We start from the raw sequence: 25,864 nt of genomic DNA on the forward strand, positions 1-25,864 counted from the left end.
GCGGAAGTCACTATCGTGCTTGCTGAACCATAAAATTCCATCGTCCATTAAACATTCGTTCCCTTTTGGATAAAAATTCAACATTGGAGGATGGGCTCATCTTCAACAATGTCCAGATATTCCTCGGAGGACACCCGACATTTCAGCAATATCAGGATACCCGTTCCTACCAACAGAACATGACCCACATCGTGACACCACCTGGAGAATCATGAGTTGTGTTTACAAGACAAACTGAGTTTATTGCTTCATGGGATTCTGCCAAACTCCCTACCTACCGTCGGTACAGAATAAGGTGTACCGTGACTCGTCGAACCACGTGATTTTTTTCCAGTCTAATTCCAAGAGCGGTATATCATCATATGCAAAAAAGTAGAGAAATATAGTTGGTAGCTAATTCCTTATGCAGTAAAGAAAGGAAACCCAAAATCAGAGAGTAAAATCAGAGATAAAAATGCGAAGATACTCGTAAACCAAAATGAAGAACCTTAATGTGGAAGCACTAATTCAAAAAATCGTTGAATAATTTTCCAGTAACTTCAGACGCTTTGACATAAATAATAATCTGAACAGAACTTCCCATAACGTACTAACAATTTTACTATGCCATTTTCGAAACTGCATTAAAACCCAAAAGAATAAAGCTCCTGGAATGTATGGAAATGTATGGCAGAGGTTAACAAACATGGAGGTAAATATCTTTGAAAACAACTAAATATTTTTTATACTGCACTAGCTTCATCCGATATTTCATAACAAGAGATGTAGAATGATTTGATGTAAAATCAAATAAAAGACAAGGGTGCACATTATATCCTCTGTTTTGACGTGAATACATGACGAGGTATTTAACTGTGAAGGGAGTGGGGTGGAGATGGGTTCAAAAGCTGTGTGATACTCTGCAGCAGTTCAAGGGTAAAATGTCAAGTCCCAAAAGCAGTGCATGATTATCAGTGATTTCTTGATTGTCGATTTGACCAGAAAATCTCATCGACAGATGACGAAAAGCATTAAAAATACCGGAAAATTTGTGAACTTGTATTCTTTCTTAAGTGTAAAGCTCTGCTAATATCTGCATTTTGGTGGCGATCGAAAACCCCAGGACTTTACACAGTAGATTCGTGTCGTATTGATCGCAGTTAATTTTTTTTTCTTATTTTATTTCGCTTCAAGTTCTGATTCTTCCAAAAAATGAACTTTCACATAAAAGTCAATAAATTTTATCAGTGCAATCCTCAAGAAACCTACTATTAATGCAGTATTCGGTTGTCACCTTTGTTCAACCCTTCATCTGTTTATCTTGTATGTTTTACCTTTTGTATAACTATTTGTTTATTTGAGAATGTTTATTCAAACATTGTCTTCGCGACCTGATTTATGGTACGTGTACGTGTATGTAACTTTAAAAGTAGCACTTAAAACTTCAACTTATAATGCACAAATAAGCGCAAATCTGAATGATACCTTTTGGCAAAGCAAATATTAGAACATATCTTCTGAGCGCATATTTTTCTCCTACGTAAATTATTTCCTCAATTGTGTAATAGAAGCCTTCATCGCTCAGTGAAAGTGACGCTTGGTCGCTCGAAGTCAGACTTAGGTTCAAGTCTAGTCGCCGAATGGACGAACTTTTTCCAAGTCTTTCTTCGACCGATTCCCGAGTTAGTCGATCTCCGGCACGGACAAGCGGCTTTTTCCTCCCCGAAACTCGAGTTTTTTTATCCCGTAAACTCAAGAAAATCGACCCTAGTACCCACATTATTTCAGACAGTGACATATCTTGTTAGGGCTAGGTACCAAGAGATGGCAGCACTTGTTTGCCACTCTCTTCATCGGTGGCTGCTGTAATTAGGGATAGACATGGGCCAGCTATCTCTAATTGGCTACCGATGGAGAATGAACTTCCCACTCTGTCTCCAAAAAGCTAGATAGGGTATAAAGGCCTCGTCTACTCCTTATAAGGGAATAAAAGGCGTTCGCTGATTTTTTTATACTTTGTAATGTGTAATAACCAAAAGCCGACATTTCATAAGGTCATATTAATGTTAAAAGCCTCGACTTAACCCCCGAAAGGAAACTATTAAATTTAGAAGATGAAATTTTTTCCCATTTAAATAAAAATTGGAATTAATAAATTTAATAAGTCCACGAATTGATCAAGAGATACTTATCTTACTTCTATTCTATTATTGCTATTATTGTTTTACTAGCACAGTGTACTAAGAGAATAACATCATCGCAAAGGTTAATTCCCTTTTAAAATCTTGAGTGATTTCGTTACATGTCTCTCAGTTTGGAGATTACTATAGTATCAACATTTTTTACAGGTTGGAGATCATAAAAACGTGATAATGATTTCTTTATAACTCCTCCAGCAACTCAAGGGCATTTACACCTGGTATTAATTTATCTTTTTTGTTTCATTGTCCAAATTTCACTTCTATATAGCAGTTGGTGAATTATAAACATGTTAGGGAGTCTTTGTTCCAGCTTTGGGTTCAAGCACAGAATTCATTACGACTTTTATCTTTAAGTATTGTGTATTTTTCATATTTATATCCTTTTATTTTTCTACTACTTTTTTCATTTTGACTTCTGTCCAAGAATGACATTTCACTTAAAAGTGATCCTTGCAAAACTTAAAAAAATTGACGATAGCGCATTTGAGAGGTCACTCATCATACCTTTATCTGTTGTTATCACATATATGTTACGTCTTATACGATTACCTGCTGTTTATTTATATTGTACGTCTTCATGACCAATTTATGAGTGAATAGGCGCTTTTTGAAGGGGGGGAGCATGTGTATGTGTGGAATATGTATACTAATGTGCTATTGGGGCCGGCCACCCCTCAGAGAGCTAACCTGACCATTTAAAGTCAGTGTAAGAAAGAAAATCACCACGAGAACTACTGGAAAATTTTTCATAATTTAAATTTTATTTATTCAATATTTTATTTTATTATTCATTTGATTTATATTTGTTCATTCGTGTCAGTTACATCTCCACTACAATTACAATAAAACTGTAGCTACATCCCTATTAATAAGCGTAGAGTATGTTATATATAATTCAACTACTGACATTAAACATTGAAAAAATGACATTATTTAGTTAAGTATAAATGAATTCTTTTACAATTTCTCCGCAGCAACAAAATACAAACCCTGAAAATCCGTGATATCACTATTCTCGTCAAGTCTCTTTTCCAACTTCCATACCATCTTCCCAAATCCAGCTTTGGACAGTTCTTGCTCAATGTGATCTTTGTCCATGTTAAGAGCAGGATAGATATTATCTCCCGGTTTCCAAAAACTGCTTCCGAGCAATCCCGTCAGTAAGACACCCCCTCCTTGACGAAGAAGGCGTGCGATGTTCTTGAGAGCGTTTCCAAACGTCTTCCAATCTGGACACGCCGTTTCTAGACATGCGCTAGAAACAACGAGGTCATACTCTTCGGTGTATCTTGGTGATAGGATTTGGTCGGCAGTCACATCACTATATACAACTGCCTTTAAGTTATTTCTGAGACGATTTTCAATATCTCTTTTACCCTTTTCTAAGTCGCTAGAAAATAAATAATATATACATATATATATATATAATCAGTTAAAAAAATTATGGCAGATTTATTATAAGAAGTAAAATGATGCAAATACTAGTGTATAATCAGACAGCCTATATGTAATAACGGCAAGTGGAGATAGGAGTGTACTGCAATCAGTTATGCGTGTTCTTTCATTCTATTTATTCCAATTAGGAGTTCTGGACATTCTCGGGTGTACAGAGAGATGCCAGAACATTAACTTCTGGCATCTCTCTGTACATATACGAAGTTTTTATTTGGAGTTAGGCTTACAAACGTAAACATGGAAGCCACGACATTATACCATCAACCAAGCATGTGTGGTAAACATAACTGCTTTAATAATCCTGCTATCTGTCTTCTGGATGTCCTACTCTAAAATTCTATTAATTTGAGTTACTTCCACTAGTTAGCTGGTAATACTAGCGTTATATCAGAATCTTTATAAATTTAAAATCACGATTTTTCTTAACCACAGACATGAGATATTTCCAAACTTATAGCACATTTGCTATCAAGTATGGGAAACCTTAATAAAATACAAAAATTAATAATTGTTTTGTTGAAAAGAAAATCCGTGTATTAATTCAAAATCTAAATCTTGAGAAATTCAAAATGCATGTTAATTTAGTTGTATTCACCATTCTAAATGATATTAAAGAAAAGTTATACATTCCTTCAATCAGGCATGTCCAGAACTTTGAATATGTCAATTAAAAGTTCTGAACATCATCAACTATAGAAGTTGATGTTAAAACATTATCTTCCAAATTCTGTAGTCTCGGTTTAATGGATGGGCCTAAGATGGACATCTCAGGTGTGACTTATGCGATTCATAACTGTCCATGATTGCAGAATGGAGGGCATCCAGATGACAGCAGTTTGGTTAAACGATGACTCTTCTCTCACATGTTTCCTCTGTCACTTTCTTCTATGGGTATCTTCGCTGACATTGTTCATTTGAAGCGGTTTCCAACTTTCCTCTACTTTCTCTAAAGCATATAAACACACATGCAATATTCCTTCACTGACCAATCTCAAACCTAACATATAAGCTTCTTATCATCCTCTTTTCCATTTATCTCTGTTCTCTGGAAGAAGTTTTTTTAAAAATATTATCCATAGTATCAGTCTTAAGTACCAGTACCAGTCCACATGTGACACTTCTGGTTTTACAGTCTCTAGTATTTGGATTGATGTTCTGATAATACAACACCGATATTTTTAAGCTTCACTTCTACCTCTGAAAACATTCTTCATAGTGGTTAAATAATATGGAGAGAAAAATAAATAAGCAACCAGAGAGGATTACCACGACCCCATTTCCCCCCCCCCACACACACACACCCACCCCCACCAGACTTTCGCCACTTTCCATATGGATATTACTTTAGACTAAACTAAAGTTCTCAATATAGTAGCTCTAAAACTCGCTCCGTCAGCGGTATATATAAGTGATGTATTTGCTATTGGATCACATATGTTTTAGTACATTTACCCCCCCCCCCCCCCCAATTGTCACACACACACACACACACAGACAGAGAGAGAGAGAGAGAGAGAATTTACTAATGGATATAATATAACCTATTCAAATAAATATAATACTATATACCCATGTTCCATGACCTACTATCCGGAAAGTACCGTGATAAAAGTTTCACGGTACCAGTAATTCACAAGAAATCAATCTGCCAGTAGTTGTCATCCTAATAGTATCTCTCTTTATCGGTTATAAATTTCAATTGCTCCCAATAGGAAACTGTTCTGTAATGTCCTTTTTATTCAGCAGGTTCTGGTTTTAATTCAGTAAAATCTATCCCAATGGCTTTAACAGGCCTTTAAGGCCCACAACCTTCCAAGCATGCTTGGATTTCGTAACCGAAATACGAGGATAGAATGTTCACTCCTATGCCTCAAGGTATTCTTGGCTGTATCCCTGTGTGTTCAGGGGACCGGTTTGCCTGCTTGCGGGATGAAAAACACCAGATAAACTGGCGGAAAAAACCCTACTGCCCGCGCCCAAGACCGGCTAACTTGGCTATGGTTGAGGAAGATCCTTCAGCTCCTCACGTCTCCGACGGGAATCGAACCTAGGACACTCCTTCCCCAGGCATATGGTCGCGAAGCGCAAAGCCACTAGGCTAACCGGGCGGACTTTCAGTAGAAGGTAAGAATAAATATACAGCTTAAGTTTGTTCTTATATGGTTAAAACGATAGAATTAATAATCATCATGTGATAATTTCAGTTGATCAATGTTTATTCAACTTAATAAAATCTGTAGAACTATTTGAGCTACTTGAAACTGCTTCATTAATTTTATTTGCGTTTTGTTCTACAGCTAATCGACGGAAAAGTTACATAATGCCAACCATAACAAACTACGTGAATAAGTATCTCTAGTATCATGTGAGACATTGAAATTCATAGCACATATTGTCACAGTATGTGGGCATCTAATAAAGTATCCAAAGATTAATATTCATTTCTTTGAACAAGAAATTCTTTTATAATTTCTCTGCAGCAACAAAAAACAGTTCTTGAAAATCCGAGAAATCACCTCCATCTTGTGGTCGTTTTTGTAATTTCCATACCATTTTTCCAAATCCAGACTTGGACAGAACTTGATCGGTATGATCTTTATGCGTATACAGGAGAGGTACTTTAATGTCTCCTGACGTCCACCAGCTTCCTCGGAGAACTCCTATCAGTATTAAGCCTCCTCCTTGACAAAGAAGGGATGCAATGTTGTTTATAACGTTTCCAAATATCTCCCAGTCAGGACACACAGTTTCTAGGCATATATTAGAAACAATGAGGTCATAATGTTCCGTGTATCTTGGTGTTAGAATTTGATCTGCAGTCACATCACTATACACAACTGCCTTTAAATTATTTCTGAGTCGGTTTTCGATAGCTTTTTTACCCTTCTCCAAATCACTAGAAAGTTAACAAACAATATATTGTACAAGCCATACAGCGTCTTTCTAAAAAAAAAGTAAAAAATATAATTAAACTTGTATTGATTCAAATCCTTACCTGTAACAGACATACGCAAAAGACTGTTATTTGCTTAATTTTTGATAGAACTATTAATCTAAAGTTTCAAACATTTTGTAAGATAGCACCTTTTCAAATTCAATCACTGTTTCTCAGATTTACAAAATCCTGAGGAACAATTTTTGAAACAACAAATAATTATAATAAAATCACCTGTATCCTTCTAGTACAGCTGCATATTGAAAGAGTGGCGTGTAATCCAAATGTCCTGATTCTCCAGCCATCCACTTTTCAATGCATTTGCGACTGGAATCAGAAATATCGCTGGTAATCAGATAATTGAATTGTGCACTGCTTAGTATCAGTAGAAACAGTTCACCTGCAGATCCGATTTCGAGGCATTTAGATCCCTTAAATCGTCCTAAAGGATGCAAAAGAGAATGAAGTAATAAATTCAACTTACGAGAAAATGCAATATATTCAGCTGTACAGTTTATGCTACGTTCGCGGTGAAAACAATCTGAACAAGGAAGACATCTGGTGTTTCTTCACACTGTGATCATAGTCAATTCAACATCTGTTATTGCAAAAACCATCAGAGATATTTCGGGCAGACATTCATTTACATTTTTTTCCTGATGTTAAAGACTTTAAAACTAAACCAAACCAGAATGGTAAAATATCTCCATTCATGACCAAATAAAACAATTTGTTTATCACTCAATCACCAGATGAAGAAGATATATGAAATCAATCATCATTAAAAACAAAATAATATTAAGTAAGAAAACATTTTCAAGAAATCTTCAACCAAATACTCACCGCTTGTAATTAGCTCATGAGTACACTTCATAATAAACTTGATACTGTCAATAAACCCTGCCAATTGATTGTGATATATTTCAGGATTGAAGGAATCTCCCTTGAAAGCCTTTTTCCATTCTTCTTGCTTCGTGAGGTTTTTACTCATCTTCAAGCTAATGATCTGCAGATAGTGGAACATTGGTGTCACGTTAGGATAACAAACTTGGTACAGGGAATTAGAAAACAATGAAGACAATTAAGCAAAAATGGCCTTTTTGCAATAATTTTCGTGTATTTTTAAAAAAAATACAAGAAAAAACATAAAGGTGGAAACCTTTATGTTTATGTGTTTCCAACTATATTTTTATGGTTGTCTTCAGTGAAAGTAACGTTTGAATCCATAGCGCTAGGCCACCTTGATCAAGGCAAGAATATGTTGGAACCTTAGATTGTACATTAGTGAGATCTGGTTATCAGGATCAGACATACTAACTGATATCGAGTTAGTATGTCTGATTCACTCAATCATCAGATTAAGAAGATATATGAAATTGATTGATTGATTCCTACAAGAAGGATTTTTAAGGAGAAGAGATTAGGGGACGTGCTGCTAATAGTATCAGATGACTTGAATCCTGTTAGAGTTGAGACCTATGACAGTAATACTAGTAACCGTTTTTCATGTGACAATGAATTTGGAGCTATCTGTTATGAGGTGGTGTCTAACAAGATTAAATACCCAGTGGGGATGTAATCATATTACAGAACCTGGTGGATCTGTTGCTAGTAACGAAGAAACGCATCAACAAAAAAATAAGATGGGTGCGACAAGAGTTATCATAATAGGGGGGGACTTTAATTTTCCGAACATTGACTACGTAGCTATGAAATCACATGAGAAGAATGAAACTGAATTTATTGAGCTGTTGCGCGACAACTTCCTCAAGCAGCATGTGAAAGAAGGAACTCGAGGTCAAAAAGTATTAGATTTGACGATAGTGTGATAGTTTCAGAGGGCGTTTCAGTTAAAGACGTAACTATTCTGCCTCCAGTTGGTGACAGTGATCATGCGACTCACTTGGGAAGTGACTAAGTTTATGAATGTTCCATTCAGAAAAGGTTACATGCTGAATTACAAAGCAGGAAATTATGAGCACCTGAGGGATATGCTGGGTTATGTGCCAGGGTATCAGTTATTGGATGGAAAGGATATCGACAGTGTGTGGGAATTGTTTAAAAATACCTAAATGATATGGTATGATATCAAAATGTGTCCCTAGAGTTCGAAGAATTAATAGAGTAGGAGTGAAATGGATGTGTAATGTAATTAAGCAAGAGATTCGTAAGAAAAAGATGATGTAGAAGGAATACCGTGTGCATAAGGATGATGTCAGTTACGATAATTATAAGCAGCAAGCCAAAAGAGTCACAACTGTTGCACGGAAAATAAGTCTGAGTATGAAAAGCAACTGTAAGTTAAAAACAACCCAAAAGAATTCTATTATTACTTTGCAAATAAAAGAAAGAATGCATTTGAAAAAATAACTCTACTGAATGTAGATGCTATGCGAATGACTGATGCAAAGTGATTGTTCAACCAATGAGTAGCCATTTTCCTAAAAGCTATCAATTTGGTATATGCAGCATTGAATTTGTCGCCACCGCTTCTCTGTTATGAGGAAACTCATGAGTAGGAGAGGGAAGTACTAGAGCTCTTTCACAAACTGAATAAGAATTCTTCAGTAGGAACTAATGGGATATGAGCACAGATGCTAAAAGACTGTTCAGCTGAACTGGCTGTTCCATTGATGAAGATATGTAATTCGAGTCTCAGAATAGGAAAGATTCCACAGGAGTGGAAAGAATGTATGGTAATTCCATTGCACAAGAGTGATGTAAAGACCGATGTTTCCAGCTATCGACCAATCAGTATCTAAGATTTTGAAAAAGTTGGTTAGAGCGTTCAGAAATGGATTGACAGTAAATCTTTAGTTTGCAACGAACAGCATGTTTTACTTACTAAAGGATGATCACACTTTAGCTACTTGCTCACATTCTATAATAATGTTACCACCGAGTTAGACAAGGGGGAATTGATACACCATGAAACTGATTTTGCTAAGACTTTTGACAGAATACAGCATGGAAGACTGTTGATTAAATTAGAGAATATGGGATTGTATTATAAACTGTTATCATGGATTACAGGCTGACTCACAAATATCAAAAAGTCGTATATGTGAGGTGTGAATACGCACGATTTAAGGTAACAAGTGGTGTACCACAAGGTTCAGTGCTTGGTCCACTGTTATTCAATCTGTACATTAATGATATTGACAAGGATTTGACCGGGTCTCCTAGTTTCCTTTGTCATTCTAATACAGAGAGAGAGAGAGAGAGTCAAAAATGATATCAAGATTGCAATACAGATTATGAAGACAGATTGAGAGTTTGCAGACTGCAGACACTATCAAACAGCAGAAAGAGGAGTGATATGATTGAGACTTACAAACTGAAATGTTTTAAGCATTTTTGGCATTTAATATTAGCAGATTATTCTAATATTAACATATTATTATTGTTATTGTTTATGTGGTTCCCACCCACTAAAAGTTATTAGTAAATCTATAGTACATTTGTACCATTGCTGACTAAGGATTCCCCACATTTTTATCAATTTTATATATATTCTAATGTGAAGGCTCATATTTATCTATCCACAGACATACAATTTTGGTGATTGCTACTTTAAGGTCACCTATTAATGAAAACATAAACGACAACAGTTAACTTGTTTGTAAAAATAACATTAAAATGTGAAGCCTTCAACATCAAGCAATCACGCAAATTTATCATATTGAACAATGGTTTCTCCCTGAAATATAATTAAAATATAGAAAACATGTATGCAAGTATTTTCTTCACAAAAAGGAGACTTACGTAGTTTAGGTTAGCCTCTTCCCAAATGAATGCCTTCTGCACAAAAAGCACTGAATCAACTCGTACAATATTCCAACATAAGTGTATATATATGTGCCAATTCTGGCTTAGTGATTCATCCTAGTTTTACGAGCTGATATTCCCCCATCCCCTTGTTCAAACCATTAAAATATCCCTAATGATCTAAGGTACAAAGTTTTCGTAGTTTTTAAAGTTTTAAAATATAAACATTAAAATAAAACATAAAAGTGATTACATAATGACATAAAAATGACATAAATGCTGACATAAAAGTGAAATATAAAAATGTCTTAAGGAAATATATGTTCATATTTTATTGGCTATAGTAAAGCTAAGGAAACTAATAAATACAAACAAAAGTAGTTTTCTGATTTACAGGATCCCAAGTAGATTCAACAATTTATTATTATTATTATTATTATTCCTGATACCTCCAAGGAGTCCGAAGACTCATCGCGGGAGGACATCTTCAACTGTCTCTACACCTTACCTCTACTACGAATCAACGCCATCTACCGCCCACCTCCAACACCACCACAACTAGTAATTTTTGTCTGTAAATTGCGTGTGTTCTGAAGGGCCGATTTGTATGTATGCGGGATGAAAAACCCGAGTTTCAGGGAGAAAAAACCCTGCTACCTCACCATCGATTGAAATCGACCAGATAAAGATCTGCTTCTTCAGCCTTCCTTTTTTTCTCATTGGCATAAAGTAACTACTTATTTTACTCATTTTGAACAATGATTGCGCTGATTTAACTTAGATTAATTCAAAACTCACGTGAACATCTGCCTGTTGCAGAGTGAATATAGAACTGATAAATTGATATTGGAAGCACTCGGAAGTGAAGATAACTTCCTGTTTCCGGTTACGTACCAACCTACGAAACAGGAAAGCAGGGTACCAACTTATGAGTAATCAAAAACTGAAAATTCAATTCGTGAACACAGTGCCACCTACCGGAATATTTATAATACATTTGGCTGTCAATAAATCGCAAATTTTTAAAAACTTAAGAAAAAAAGGTGCCGGTACTGCGTACCGTTGCGTACCTCCAGAAAAAAAGCACTGGGTATTATTAATAACTATTTCACTTTGAATTGGAGTTTGTCCACAAAATGTCATTGGTTTAATTTTATCCAAACTGTTCTACTATAAGGCATAAATTATATATTGCTCTTTGTAAATTGTCTTCCTTATCTGATATTATTACCTGGCCATCTGCAAAGAGTAGCGTATTTATTTTATTATTCCGGGAAATATCTATGCCTGAGTTATTTAAAGTGTTCCACTGTATAAATATAAATATTAAGAGGTGGAGACAGAGGACATTCATGTCTTACTCCTTAGTTTGTGGATTGTTTTTCCGACATTTTTTCCTTTATTTTTAATTTCATTGCATTATCTTCATATTCAATATTCAATGTATCAAAATATTAAGTACATTTATTCTTTGTCATATATCAAACGGTGTATATCTTTTTAACTTTGTCAAATGCTTTTTCATAATCTATAAACAAAACATGAGTTTCTAAATTAAATTAAATTCTTTTCTCTATAAGTAACTTTATACAAAAAACTGCATCCATTGTAGAGCGTCCTTTTCTAAATTCATTTTGACATTCTAATAATATTTTCAATTGTTCATTAAGTTATTAGGTTAGCAGGTTTTGTTTTATCCCCCTTTTAAATATAGACATTACTGTACTTGTATTCCATTCTATTTGTATTGGTCCATTTGCATAGATTTTATTTAAAAATGTTAATAATCTCTGACGAATTTTTTCCCCGCAAATTTATTCAGTTCAGAGTTAATGCCATCTTAGATTGTCTTTTAATTCTTTAAAAGACAATCTAAGACTTAGATTGTCTTTTAAAGAATGTCTTTTAATTCTTTGATTAAAAGACATTCTTTAATCTTACACCAAAAACTTACAAATTACATTAATGCAATTTTTTTTTTGTGTAATGTTTTGATGTTAGTATGACACTTATATTCCGTGATATTCTCTTGTGACGTCACGGTGTGTTTTGGGGATGATTTGTCTGTCTGTGGGTGAAAAATCCAGTTATTCCAGAGAGAAAAATGTTGCTACTTCTGCATGAGATGAACCAACTCACCTTCGGTTTGAAAAGAACTCTTTTATTCCTAAAAATATTTTTTTCAGGCCAAGATCGTATGGAGTATCATACCTGTAATGCCGTTTATCACAGACATATTTCAGATGAATTCAGAGAAATGGGGAGGGGGGGGTAGACAAGTAAGTGTAATGTTTTTTTCTACAAACCGAAGCTATACAGCCAGTTTCATTCTATCCTATACAGCGCAGATTAAGCACATCTATTCATAAGATTTGTAGTGTATTGAATCCAACCTAACACACTGCTATACACAATTCTTATTTCTCATGTATGTAGTTATCTTTAAAAATAAAAACCAACAAAAGGAAAGCAATAAGCGATACGTTAGAACATAAAGAAAGATGCTTAACTTTACAGCCATCTGTGAGTTATTGCAGAAAGTGTAATATCTATGCAAGTATGTATTTTCTGTTTCCTTTTAGCTTAATATGCAATCACAATACTTAACATTCACGTACATGGATGCTGGAAGTATTTTAAAAATAGATGGCAGGAGTATCATAAATTTGAGTGATAAAATATTCATAGAAATGGCAGGAAAAAATACTAAAGGAAACGTGACGAAAAGTTTGTCAATTTATATCTATATTAACAGCAGGTAGCATTTTTATTTCAATCACTAAATGAGTTTTTAATTCAATCAAAACGAGATTTTCTAACCCTAATAATGATAAGCGGATTAAGCTTTAATAAGAATGTGCATCACGCTTTTTTTTCGTTTAGTGCCATTGGATCTCTTTATTTAGGGAATGATTAAATTCATCTCTTAGGTTTTGTTTACTTGGAGTTCAGTACAAGAGCAACTAAATCACTGTCTAGGAAGAAAAGTTAAGAGGTTCAGTGTAAACATCGCAGGATGGTCTTAGCCTTCTACCCAAATACTATTCGGTTATAGGTTACAACGTTGAGTGGAAAGAATTCATAAAAAAAGAAGAAAATTAAATATATTATACTTCATAGTATAATATATTTAACAGGACTACAACATCTGTTGAACAGATTACTGGAATCATGTATCAGTTATGGAATATCAGAAAAACAAAGGTAATAAAAATAGCAAGGAAAGAGGAAAATATCGATATCAAAATAAATGGGGAAAAATTGAATCAATAAAGACATTTAAATATCGAGGAAGTGTGATTATCAGTGATGTAGGATGTAAAAGTGACATAAAAGAAAGAATAGCGATGGGAAGAGATGCCTTTAATAGAAAATGGAATTTATTCAAAAGTAAAATGGACAGAAACCTAAAGAAAATACTAATAAAATGTTATGTGTAGAGTGTTGCTATCTATGCAGCTGAAACATTGAAGAAAGAAGAAATTAAGATTTTATAAAGCTTTGAGATGTGGATTTGGATAAGGATGGAAAAAATCAAATGGACAGATAAAATAACTAATGAAGAGATCTTAAAAAGAGTAAAATAAGTCTGTTAAGGAGGATAAAAAAGAAGAAAGGGAAATTAGATCGGACATATTCTGAGAGGGAATGGAATCATCAGAGTTGCCATCGAAGGAAAAATAGACGGAAAAAGACCCAGAGGAAGTGAAAGGAAAACAATGCTAGATGACATGCTGAAAGGAGACAGGTACACAACCTTGAAAGAGAAGGCTCAGAACAGAAGAGAGTGGAAGGAAAGTTTTTGCTACTAACAGAAGAACTTGCTCAATTGCAGAATTGCAACATAGTTCAACTAACCAGCAGCAAAATTGACATTCGAATCGCAACAACAGACATCGCCTCGATTAACCGAGGCCCACAAAAAACAAAGATAGACCGACACCAATCATTGCTCGTTTTACCAGCAGAAGTCTGAGAGATTACATTTTTGCAGCAAGCAAGAAAACAAGGCCGACAACATCGATCCTAACTGACAAGAAACTCCCAACACCAATCTATATATCTCAACACTGGACTCCATACTTTAAAAATCTTTTATATCAAGCAATGAAGACAAAAAGAGAGAAAAACTACAAGTTGTTGTGGACTAAGGATTCACAGATATTGATGAGAAAGAATGAAAACACTCGAGTTTATATAATTACAAGAGAATCCGACTTACGCAACCTAACAATATAAAACACTAACTCATCACATCCTTAAGAGCAAGATTAGAAATCACTTAAAACTATATAATGGAGATCTCAAATATAGTCGAACATATCCAGTTAGACAATATAAACCTTAAGGTCTTTGACTCTTTGAAGAAATGGTCAGAAATGTCTGACCATTTCTTCAAAAATCAGAAACATTTCCATCAATACCAACTTCACTATCGTACACACAAACATAAGAAGTATAAAGAAACTGGCTTACATTGATAACACTACTCAACTACACCTTCACAAACATAGATGCTTTTAATACTGACCGAAGTTGCAATAAACGACAAAGAAATTTACGCATACAACATAAATAATTATCAAACCTACAACTTATGTAGACCAAACAAAAAGAGGAGGTGGCATTGTGGCATTTATCAAAGAAAAATACAATGTGACAGAAAAACAAACTCACTTCGAACATGCGGAAACACTAATTTTTGAAATCACAACTTGCCACAATAATATCAAATACACAATAAACAGAATATATAGACACCCAGATAATAATCCACTCAGTTTTCTGCATGAGATAGCAGCATCGCTAAGCGGCGTCGAACTCCTTACAACATACAGGCTCTTCCCATCCTAATAGGAGACATTAATATAAATATTCTTGACCATGCTTCTTCTACCTCTAACACATACCTTGATATTCCAAGTCAGTACAACATAAACCCTACCATTAACTCCCCAACAAGAGAAGAAATACTCAACAATTCAATAACACAATCATGCATTAATCATATCAACATACGAGCTCCCATCCATACATATACATCATCAGTAATTAAGGTCAAAATTGCCGATCACTACTTTGTGTCAGCTTCGTTTTTGTACGTTACCCCCTCCCCCACTCAACACCACAAAATTCGATCATATTAAAGAGTCGATAACCATGTACAAAACACAGACTGGAATTGCCTACTTAAATAAATAATTCTGTAACATTATACGAGAATTTTCAACAGTTCACAGAAATATACAAAAAAGCAACAAAGCCTACATAAACGACAAACAGACAACAATCCATGGATAAATGGCGACATACTAAATAGTATTACTGTAAAAGAAAATCTATGGAAAAAACTTAAAAGTCTTTAAAAAAACACATATTTACACACATTAAACAAAAACAAGAAATCAACTAACAACAAAATTTCGTAGGGCAAAAAGACACCACTACTAACAAAAATTCAGGGAATATAACGAGAACATGAAGCAAACATCGGCTACACGTAACGAATTAGTACTCGAAAAAAGAAAATTTCAGCACAAGATTTTATTGCAAAAAGTTTCGGTCAGGATACAAAACAAGAGGAACTAACAGACTCATTCAACCATGGCTTCACAAACAATATCACACAACTGAAAAAAGACAAACTATCACCGACCAAAAAAAACTATCGAAACAAAGTCAATAACAAACCATGCATTTTCGACCCGTATCAAAATAGGAACTGAAAGAACCACTCCTACAGCTAAAATTAAAAATAACTCCAGGATTAGACCAAATAAGATTCGCCACTTTGAACAAATAAATCCAATACTTTTGAGACTCGTGAACATAATATTCGACACTGGCATTATTTCACAACACCTAAAAACTGCAAAAATTACGCCAACTTACAAACATGGTAAAAGAAGTGATACACAGAACTACACACCAATAGCTACTCTACCAGTCATTTCGAATCTAAAAAAAATAACACACACCAGACTACAGAACTATTTACAGAGGTACAACATCATCTCACAAAACCAATACGGCTTTCAGAATTCAAAAAGCACCATCACTTTATTAGAAGACATCGCCGATGCCATAAACAAAGCCCTCGACAAAAACAAGAACACCGTCCTTATACTACTGGACCTAACCAAAGCATTTGACACACTTGAACAAGACATACTACTCACCAAACTATACTCAATAGGTATAAGAGGAACACTGCATACATGGTTCAAGAACTACCTCTCAAACAGAACACAAGTAACAAAAATAGGTACATGTCACAGTCGGAGAATACAAGTAAAACACGGGGTACCTCAAGGTGCCATATTATCACCCACTCTATTCAACATATACATTAACGATGTTCATAACATATCCATAGGAAGTTGAATATTTTAGTACGCAGATGACACTGCACTATTAGCAATCCACACAGACATTAACACGGCTCTCTCCAAAGCACATCAAGACCTAAATGAAATCACAACATACTTCTACCAAAACGCAATTGTAATCAACGGCACTAAAACACACATGTTAATAACACACAATCCGAGAATCATGCGCCCGCATCATTATCGATACACTGTCACATATACCGCTGCATTAACAACAAAAAAAAACTTGCCAATGTCCCGAAATTAAACCTGTAACACGTGCAAAATACCTTGGTCTCTACAGAGTTTGCCACCTTAAATGGACGTATCATACACAAAACATATAGAATACCTACATACTAAACTGCGGATCATCCCCTCAAAATTAACATAAAAAAAACTCGTATGTCAGGGTATCTGCGAATCCCTACTGCGATACGGAATAACAGTCTATGCAACACATCAAACAGCCACCTAACAAAATTAGAAATATTAAAAAGGAAAATTGTGTGAACAGTGATTTAGACACCTTATACACAACCAATATCCGACCAGCACATGGCGTTACACAGATCCTGAGCATTAAAAATCTGAAACACTATATAACATTACTAAGAAATTACTTCAACATCGCCTATCGTAAAAACAGACACATATTGCACAACACGACTCATAATAACTCTTTAAATCCCTAGACCTTTCAACAACTCATACGGTTCTTTTGTGAGATCACATCAGATACCCACGCAACTCAACAACCTACCAAGAAATTTAATACCAACGAAGTTAATATACCATTAACACTAATATACACTTCACAAATCACCTGCATCCAATGCCTACATCCCGTGCATAAACAGTACCAAACATCATAAATAGTGAAGGCTAATCCCACTCTCTTCATAAAAGCTAATCCAAGCTTCAAAGTAGGTGGAATTAATCAGCCTGTTCATCTAGAGGTAATTCTCATAATCAGACTGCAAATTATGTAACAAAACAGTCAGTACGATGTATAATAATAATGAAGATAGTGTAATTAAAAAATAGTATATGCAAATATACAGAATCCGTTCCTTGGATTCTGTGTTTATTATAGGTTGTATAATAATAAGCTATGATATTGATATTGACAAAAGAAAACGTACATTTATATTTTTTTAAAAATCACTGTATTCTACATTTTGTACTGAATAGAAAATGTAACAGTATATACTCTGTATGACGATAAATAAAACGTTATTACTGTACAAAAAATGAATAATATAAATTCATCTTTTATCTTTTAAACTATATTTTTACAAAATGTAAAAAATAATTATATTATTTTACAAAATGTGCATTTTTATTTATATTCGATATTCGAAAAACATCTCATGGGAAATCCTGGTTGTGAATCACCGAAATAATACCGAGTCGTGTGGATGAACGGGAGGCCATTTAATCGACTCCATCCACTGACCCAGAAAAATCAAGAGGACTTTTTATCCCAGTCACCAAAAGAGTCTCAAGTAATTTTTCTACATTGACCTTCCAGGTGTAGGTACGTTCTGTCTGAATTTGCTGGAGAAATTTTAGTAAACTTTCGTATACTTGGAATTCTGCGCAAGGTTTGCTAAATCATTGAAATGTTTGCTTCAGTCGGACCATTGCAGGAGTTGAATGGGATTTTTAATGGTAAAAAGAAGCAATTTACATCATGTCTACAGAACATACGCCATAAAAGGCTCCGGGTTCAATTTTTGATAATAAATGAATGTAACTATTAGAAAATTAAGTTTTATATATTTGTTTATTTATTAAAGTCCCAATGAAACCTTTTATAACTTTTCTGCAGCCACAAAATACAAAGAATCAAATTTCCTATTTCCATAATTCCCATCCATTTTCTTTTGAATTGTCCAATCGAAATTTCCAAATCCTGCCTCTGTGAGTGCCTTTTCAATGGTCGCCTTACTGAGGTTCAAAGCGCTGTACTTATGGTCTTTTACTACCCAGAATTCGTTACCAAGAAATCCCATTAGGAACAGACCTCCTCCTTGACGAACTAAAGAAGCAAATTTTTTCATTGCCATATCGTAAGAAATCATGTCTGGACACGCAGCTTCCAAGCACAGTGAAGAAATCAAGAGATCGTAATCCTGCTTGTATTCTTTGGGTAAAATTTTGTCTGACAAAACGTCGGAAAAAATAACGGCTTTCAAGTTCTTTCGAAGTCGAGACTCAATATCTCCTTTTCCCTTTTCAAGATTACTGAAATAAACAAATAAAAAAAACGCAGATTTAAAATTATTTAATTACATTTCTATGAAATATTTAAGTTATTAACTGAATACAAAGTAATTATAAATTTTCTTTATTATTATAAAGAACGGCTGCGTTTTTCGTGAGCAATATAGTAACCTGAAAATTTACAAAATCAATTCAAGTAATAAACTAGTCACACGGAATGGCACATTCTGATAAAGCTAAAGCTGTAGTCAGTATACTAGAGGAGCAGTGCACACGAAAACCTGAATATCAACTAATTATATAAAGTTCATAGACAGGTCAAGCTTACCTTAAGACAAATAGAGGACAACTCTAATTCAATCGTACCTACTACTCCAGCAGAAATAAACAACATCAAGTGTTTAAATTCCAAAAAAAAAGCTCCAGGACCAGATGGAATCACCAATAAGATCATAAAGAGTCTTCCTTGAAAGACCATAATGCATCAAGTTAAGATTAGTGATACAATTATAGGACTAAAACACTTTCCCATAGACTGGAAAACTGATGATATCACAGCCGTAAAAAAGTCTGGAAATAATCCACAGCTCCCCCAAAGTTACAGACCGATCACTTTGCTGTTCAATCTCAGTAAAATTACTGAAAAAGTAATCTTCTCAAGATTACTAGAAATCACAGAGAAGCCAAGAATTATTCGTAATGAAGAGTTTGGCTTCCGAAGGGAGCATAGTACCGTTCAACAGATAGTTAGAATAGTGGAACATATCACATAGGGTTTCAACTAGAACCTTTACACTGCCGCCATGTTTTTGGATCTAGCAAAGGCTTTTGATAAGGTATGGGACCAAGAACTTCTCTTCAAATTCATAAAAGCAAACATCAACGGAATTATATCATCCAGATGGAAAATCCTGGCAGTTGTTCCTCAGGACTCTTTATTGGTCCCCTTATTGTTCTCAATCTATGTAGCAGACATCCCGCAAAACCGAAAATCAAGCATCACAGTCCTATTTGATGATGATACGGCAATATTGAACAGATCTCTCAACCGCAAGTTTGTAATCCGGTAATTCCAGGACAGCACCTCTTCCCTGGAGAAATGGTTCTCTGATCGAAGGATCCAGGTCAATTCCCTCAAAAGCTCAACCATACTTTTCTCTAGAAGGAAAGACCCCATCATTGACGATATGCAACTCTTTGTAAAAAAAGATTCCGTGGCAGACAAAAACTAAATATCTGAGAGTGCAACTTGACAAAAAACTCCGATTTACCAGCCACATCAAATTTATTTACTGTAGCATATGCAAAGTCACACCTCAACTTTACCCTTTGATCAACCGAAGAAATACACTACACATATCAAACAAACTGCTAATATACATGGAGGTGATGCGTTCTGTGATTACTTACGCCTCCCCAGCGTGGAGCGATATCTCTAAATCAAATATCCTGAAACTACAGATGATACTAAACAAATGCCTACGGATGATTCTAGATGCACTATGGTTTATTAGAAACACCCAGATCCATCGAGAGACCAAAATGCCATAGTAGTAGGCCACATCTGTCATTGTCAGCAAGTTTGTCTTTGGTCGTCTATAGGTGGCGGCATGACTTTTCTAATAAGTGTGATATTTCTTTCCTGTTAAAGACTATGGTAATTCTTAGTTTAGAGTCAAGAATGACAGCAGCTTATAGAAATAAAATGAGTTCTTTTTTGAATGAAAACCAAACGGCATTTTTTTAAAAGAAATAAAAAAATTAACTGAGGTTTTAATGGATTACAAGAACTTTTGTATGTGTAGTCTAGAAAAATTCTAATGATAATTTTTATTAACTTATATTCTTTCCAGAAGAGGTCTTCTGAATGCTGATAAATATTTCAAATAGTTGAATTATATCCACAGCACAACACACACAAAAGACACATGGTTGTAAACACGAAATTTCTGTAAATACTGTAACCTGAAATCTAGTTGAGTACTTCTTCCTTACTATCCAGCAGCGACCAATAACTATAACTTCAAATCTCTCGATGCGGAGATTTGATATGGCTCTATAGTTTTTTTTCCCAAATTGACTGCTTATTTTTGTCTATTTTACTTTTAAATTCAGTTAACTATATATTCTAACAAAATAACTGAGCAAAATAAATAAATAAATGTGTGTGAATTACTTTCCCACCATGTAGATTTATCATTAATCTTTTCTTGGAATGACTCATTTATTTCCAGTCCTCTTTCAGACTATAGGAACTTTAGTTTAGACAGTTTATAAACAATCAATCAAATCCTATCGCAGATGTATCACAGTGTTCTTCAAAGGTGTCTTATACTGAAAATGACCGACTCATATCCACTCATTTCGATCCTCTTTCAGACTATCTGCTAACTTTTCCCTCATTAACAATAAGAAATTTTCCTTTGCAGGTGAAAATTAAGAACCATCGCGAAAACCTCAACTGTTTGTTCTTATGCTACTGCTATTTTTGTTAATGACCTTCGAAATTTATATACTATTATGTCAAGCAGTATCAATATCATCCAATAATATCATCCAATCAATATCATCCGATCCCTGGGAAATTCCAAGATATCTTATCTCAAAAACATCGCCCAAAATTCCATAGGCAAACCAAAACACCACATGATTCACAGAGACATATGTTCTCCAGAAATTTCCAAACTCATAACGGCACGATTCCTTATCTTTAAACAGCATCCACAAAAATACCTACGCGAACCAAACACACCACGTTATGTCCCTGAGAGATTTGGGGTCCCAGAGAGAAATTCCGAACATTTCAAACTCTATCTTATCATTATCCATCCCCCATAATTCCATACACAAACCATTTAATTATCTACATCTCACAATAGCACACATCCGTGACACTGACGTCGCTTCCCCCATTCATCCTACCCCTATTTGGTTTAAAGTGCCCCACCAATCACGACACGAATCCTTATCCACTAATATATCTTCCTTTTCCATTCAAAACAATAATGTCACTTATTTACCACTAACAAATTACGTCACTTATCTACATCTGATAACAACATACATCCACGACACGGACGTTGCTTGCCTCATTCACTCTACCCCTATTGATTTAAACTGCCCCACCAATCACGACACGAGTCCGTATCTCTAAATATCACCCACAATTCCATACACGAACCAAAACACAAGACCTGACGTCACTGACACAACTGCCCCCAGGGAAATTCCAAACATTCCAATCACATGAGGTCACGGACAGATCACACACACACAATGATATCATCATCTTATGAACAATTCACGTCACGATTCCTTATCTTATCTTGATCAGGTTTGAAATGATCGGCCTAATACTTGCCATTCATCTTCCCCCTTCTTCGCGATTTAACTAAAAAGTTCTTCGACAAGGCCAGCAGGCCCCCAAACCCACTAATCAAATACGCCCCAATTATGATGAACCAGTTCTACTGCAAACGTAAAAGATCCAAATCAACACTACTTCCACCTGAAAATGTCCTTAAGGGGCGAGCATAAAGCTCATAAACATCCCATTCACAATTTCCTTAATCAGGCAAAGGGTAATAAAAAAAAAGCAAGTTTGCTTCACTCATCTTGTCAGTAACGTAAATTATTCCGATAACAATGTGAATTCTGCAAAATGTGCAGGAATTTTTAAACAAGAAAAACAGCATTCATTTCATACGCTGGATATCAAGATAAACGTTTCAGAATAAAATGTGGTGCAACTGAACTAATAGTCAACACGTGGAAATATTAATATGATATTTATTTATTTATTAAGAATTTGGCATAGATATAACAGTCTACGGTATAAATTGATCAATAGATGGAGGCACATACTACAATGTTTGATGCCATTGGTATGTCAGTAGAATTTTATGAAGGCATTATTATCATTAGGAAAGCTACACTTTTGTAAAGGAAAAGAGAACGATTTCATTCTGGTTGAATGCTAAAATTAATTATTTGGAGACTGAAATTCTTTTTGCACCGTTATAAAGCATATACAGATAATTGATAACTTATTACTTTCTCTACTTTACCTGAATCCTTCCATAACAGACACGTAATCGATAAGCACTGAATAATCAACGCATCCTGGTTCGTTTTTCCACCATTGCTCAATTATCTTTCGACTTGAATCCGAGTAATCACTTGCAATTAAATAATCGTAATGGGCACTTGCAGATATTAGAGTGTGGATGCTCGGACCGCAGCCAACATCTAAACATTTCGATCCATGGAATCGCTCTGCTCGTGGAGTAAAAAAAAAAGATAATTATAAATAATCACCAAAGTGAACTGAAGTGAATATAAATACCACCATATCAACAATATTAAGACAACTATTTCTTCATTTTTTCTTTAAGCGTAGCTTCCATTGATTCTTTCACCAGTCTCACCATCAAAAGAAACGAAATTCGTTATTGGTATCGATATGGAGAGTATGCGGTTAGGTTATCGGTGAATGATGTAAGAATCACTTCGTAAAATACTTACTGCTCTGCATAATTGCGTGGAGATTTTCAAGGAAGAACTTTCCTACTTTGTCTGCAACTTCAGCCACCATGTTCTTATAATACTCCTCGGCATTGAACGAATCACCTTCAAAGGATTTCTTAAACTCTTCGTAAGAAATGGAAGTAGAAGTTCCACAAGACATCTTATTGAGTAGATCTATAAAAAAGGAAAAGGTGGTCTTCAGCGTTGTTTGTCAGCATTTGTGATAAATTATTTATTCAGTTGACAGCAAAATAATTTCCAGTGTGTAATATGCTTTTGTGTACAATCATGGAATTTTGGTTATAACTTTAGCAATCAAACCAACCGTAGTTAACATGTGTGTATGTAAATGTTTCCGAATATAAAGATGTCCTGGTGTGATTTATTTTCTACCTAATGATCTCTGAATAAGTAAACGCTATTGACCATGAATTGAAGACTAAAACATCTTGCTCATTGTATACTCATTTTAGTGATCAGAACCACAAAAAGCTTCTAATCTGCAATGGGGAAATGTTTTAGAAATGTGAAATAAAATATATGGAATAAGAAAATGAGGTATTGAAACTGGCAATAGAAAACGAAAATATTGAGAGCAGTCAGAGACTAAATTATTAAAAAAATCGAAAATAACATAGGGTAAGAATTTCAATGTCATAATCCTCGCTTTATGCGCCATTAAATTTATTGAATTCAGATATATCCAAGTATTGACTAAAATAATGGCAAGTTAATGACTATTTCATGAAATTCTTTGCCGCTAAAAATGACGATATCATATAAAATCATTGCTGTATTGGCTTCTGGAACTTCTATTCCACGTTTGGAAATTTTAATATTTTTAAGAATGCCGATCCCCTTTATTGTATCTGTATACTGAGTTTCAGACATAAATGCAAGCTTACCTATATATTTGAATCGAGTACATCTATGGGAAGAAGCGACCTCTATGTCACTTTGAAAGATTTATGATACAATGCCACTTAAAAAAAATTATAAATAAATAACGGGTATTGTTAGTCTTTTTTTTCTTTCTGTTATTATTATTATTATGAAAAATATTTTACTGAAACATTTTGCTATTTTATGTCATATCAGGTTTTTTTTATTTCTAGTGAATTGATTATAATATTTGATTTCTACCAGCTTTAAAGTTAGTTGGGAATGTTATCGAGATATTTTGGTCGAATAAATACGAATTGGAACACCCTTTTGTTAGTATTATTTACATACACTGTTACAGAACGTGGTAAATTGTGGTAGTTGAAAGCTGAATCGCTGTTGCTAACAGTCTTTTTTTTTTTTTTTTCCTTTTGGGCAGGGTTATGTCATATAACATGGATGATGCAGGAATTCTGATAACATTTACACGTTAGTTATATCTAACAATAGCAGATTGGGTGTAAACGATTATGATCTGATAAATTGTACTCTACCTACACCTAAGAACTTGAGTTTCTGCAACTTGATGCACTAAGTAGTCGGTGCAAATGGATTTTTTTGCTATTAATATTAATTGCAAAAGACTAGAATAGTGATGCTAGACCTGGTTTCCTAATTCTATCACGTTGTGATTATATCATATCAGTTACAGAAATGAAACATAAAGCACAGATGCACTAAATTTCCACTGATGGTCCTGATATGAACTCACAATTAAACACAAAAATCACAAACATTCATGCAACGAGAATTAATTTTAATATTACATTGTCCTAATCGTAATAATTTTAATAACATGTAACATCATGTACCCTACACTCGTAATTTCTTTGAAAGATAATAAAATGTTCTCAAAAATATTATTATTATTATTATTATTATTATTATTATTATTATTATTATTATTATTATTATTATTATTATTATTATTATTATTATTATTATTAATAATAATGCGAATGGTATTACCCTTCTTTAGTTTAGAAAACTAATTTATAATTAAAAATGATTAATCGATTTATTTATGAAACTGCTGATATAATTGGCTAATGTTCAAGCAAAGTATATATCTGTTTGCATATTCCAACTGCACAAAATCTACTATTGATCGATAATTTATATTGATTTGTTTGCTAAATAGACAGAAATCCAGTAAACACTGAATGATAGCTGATGTCTCTTGAATTCATTCGGAATTCGCTAGTCTATTCCGTTTTTTATTATGCAACACATAAATTTTTATATGCAATAACAATCTTTTGTTAAATTTCTAGATTCTAAAATTCTAATGCAATTCAGAGAATAAAGATATCTACTTACCCTACGTCGAGTTTAAGGAGAAAGAATCTACTTAAACATCCTAATACAGATCACAAAGGAAGCAGACGAAACTGTTGACCTTTAATATCAACAGTTTTAAAGGAACTTCGTACTTTAAAAGAGCGCACATATTACGC

The 25,864-nt window shown here is 34.3% G+C and overlaps 1 protein-coding gene across 4 annotated transcripts; it reads right to left on the reverse strand.

Moving 5' to 3' along the window:
• Positions 1 to 2,991: 2,991 nt before the first annotated feature.
• On the reverse strand, positions 2,992 to 25,864 carry LOC150093245 (nicotinamide N-methyltransferase-like). Of its 4 annotated transcripts, none has more exons than XM_090413888.1 (4): positions 23,463 to 23,565; positions 7,414 to 7,576; positions 6,805 to 7,012; positions 2,992 to 3,570 (listed from the first exon to the last, which is right to left on the reverse strand). In XM_090413888.1, exons 2-4 carry the CDS (start codon positions 7,559 to 7,561, stop codon positions 3,138 to 3,140), a joined length of 789 nt encoding a protein of 262 aa, XP_090270014.1. In that variant the 5' UTR covers positions 7,562 to 7,576; positions 23,463 to 23,565; the 3' UTR covers positions 2,992 to 3,137. The 4 variants fall into 4 exon arrangements, with proteins under 4 accessions (XP_090270014.1, XP_090270013.1, XP_090270012.1 ...); XM_090413887.1 differs by lacking the exon at positions 23,463 to 23,565 and adding an exon at positions 23,006 to 23,450; XM_090413886.1 differs by lacking the exons at positions 2,992 to 3,570; positions 6,805 to 7,012; positions 7,414 to 7,576 and adding exons at positions 17,947 to 18,959; positions 23,006 to 23,213; positions 25,728 to 25,864 and having other exon boundaries at positions 23,463 to 23,639.

Source organism: Typopeltis vanoorti, chromosome 24 (genome assembly GCF_054136105.1).
Source record: "Typopeltis vanoorti isolate ZY-2024b chromosome 24, IOZ_Tvanoo_1.0, whole genome shotgun sequence".
In the NCBI taxonomy this organism is placed as follows: Eukaryota; Metazoa; Arthropoda; class Arachnida; order Uropygi; family Thelyphonidae; genus Typopeltis; species Typopeltis vanoorti.

Bases quoted from the DNA above. Each gene is read 5' to 3' on its own strand.
- LOC150093245 (XM_090413885.1), bottom strand. From the start codon at position 23,625: ATGTCTTGTGGAACTTCTACTTCCATTTCTTACGAAGAGTTTAAGAAA. The intron at 23,217-23,462 runs GTAAGTATTTTA...TTACTCCACGAG, and splicing joins CCACGCAATTATGCAGAGCA to CAGAGCGATTCCATGGATCG. The intron at 18,960-23,005 runs GTAAAGTAGAGA...TGTTTATTTCAG, and splicing joins TCTGTTATGGAAGGATTCAG to TAATCTTGAAAAGGGAAAAG.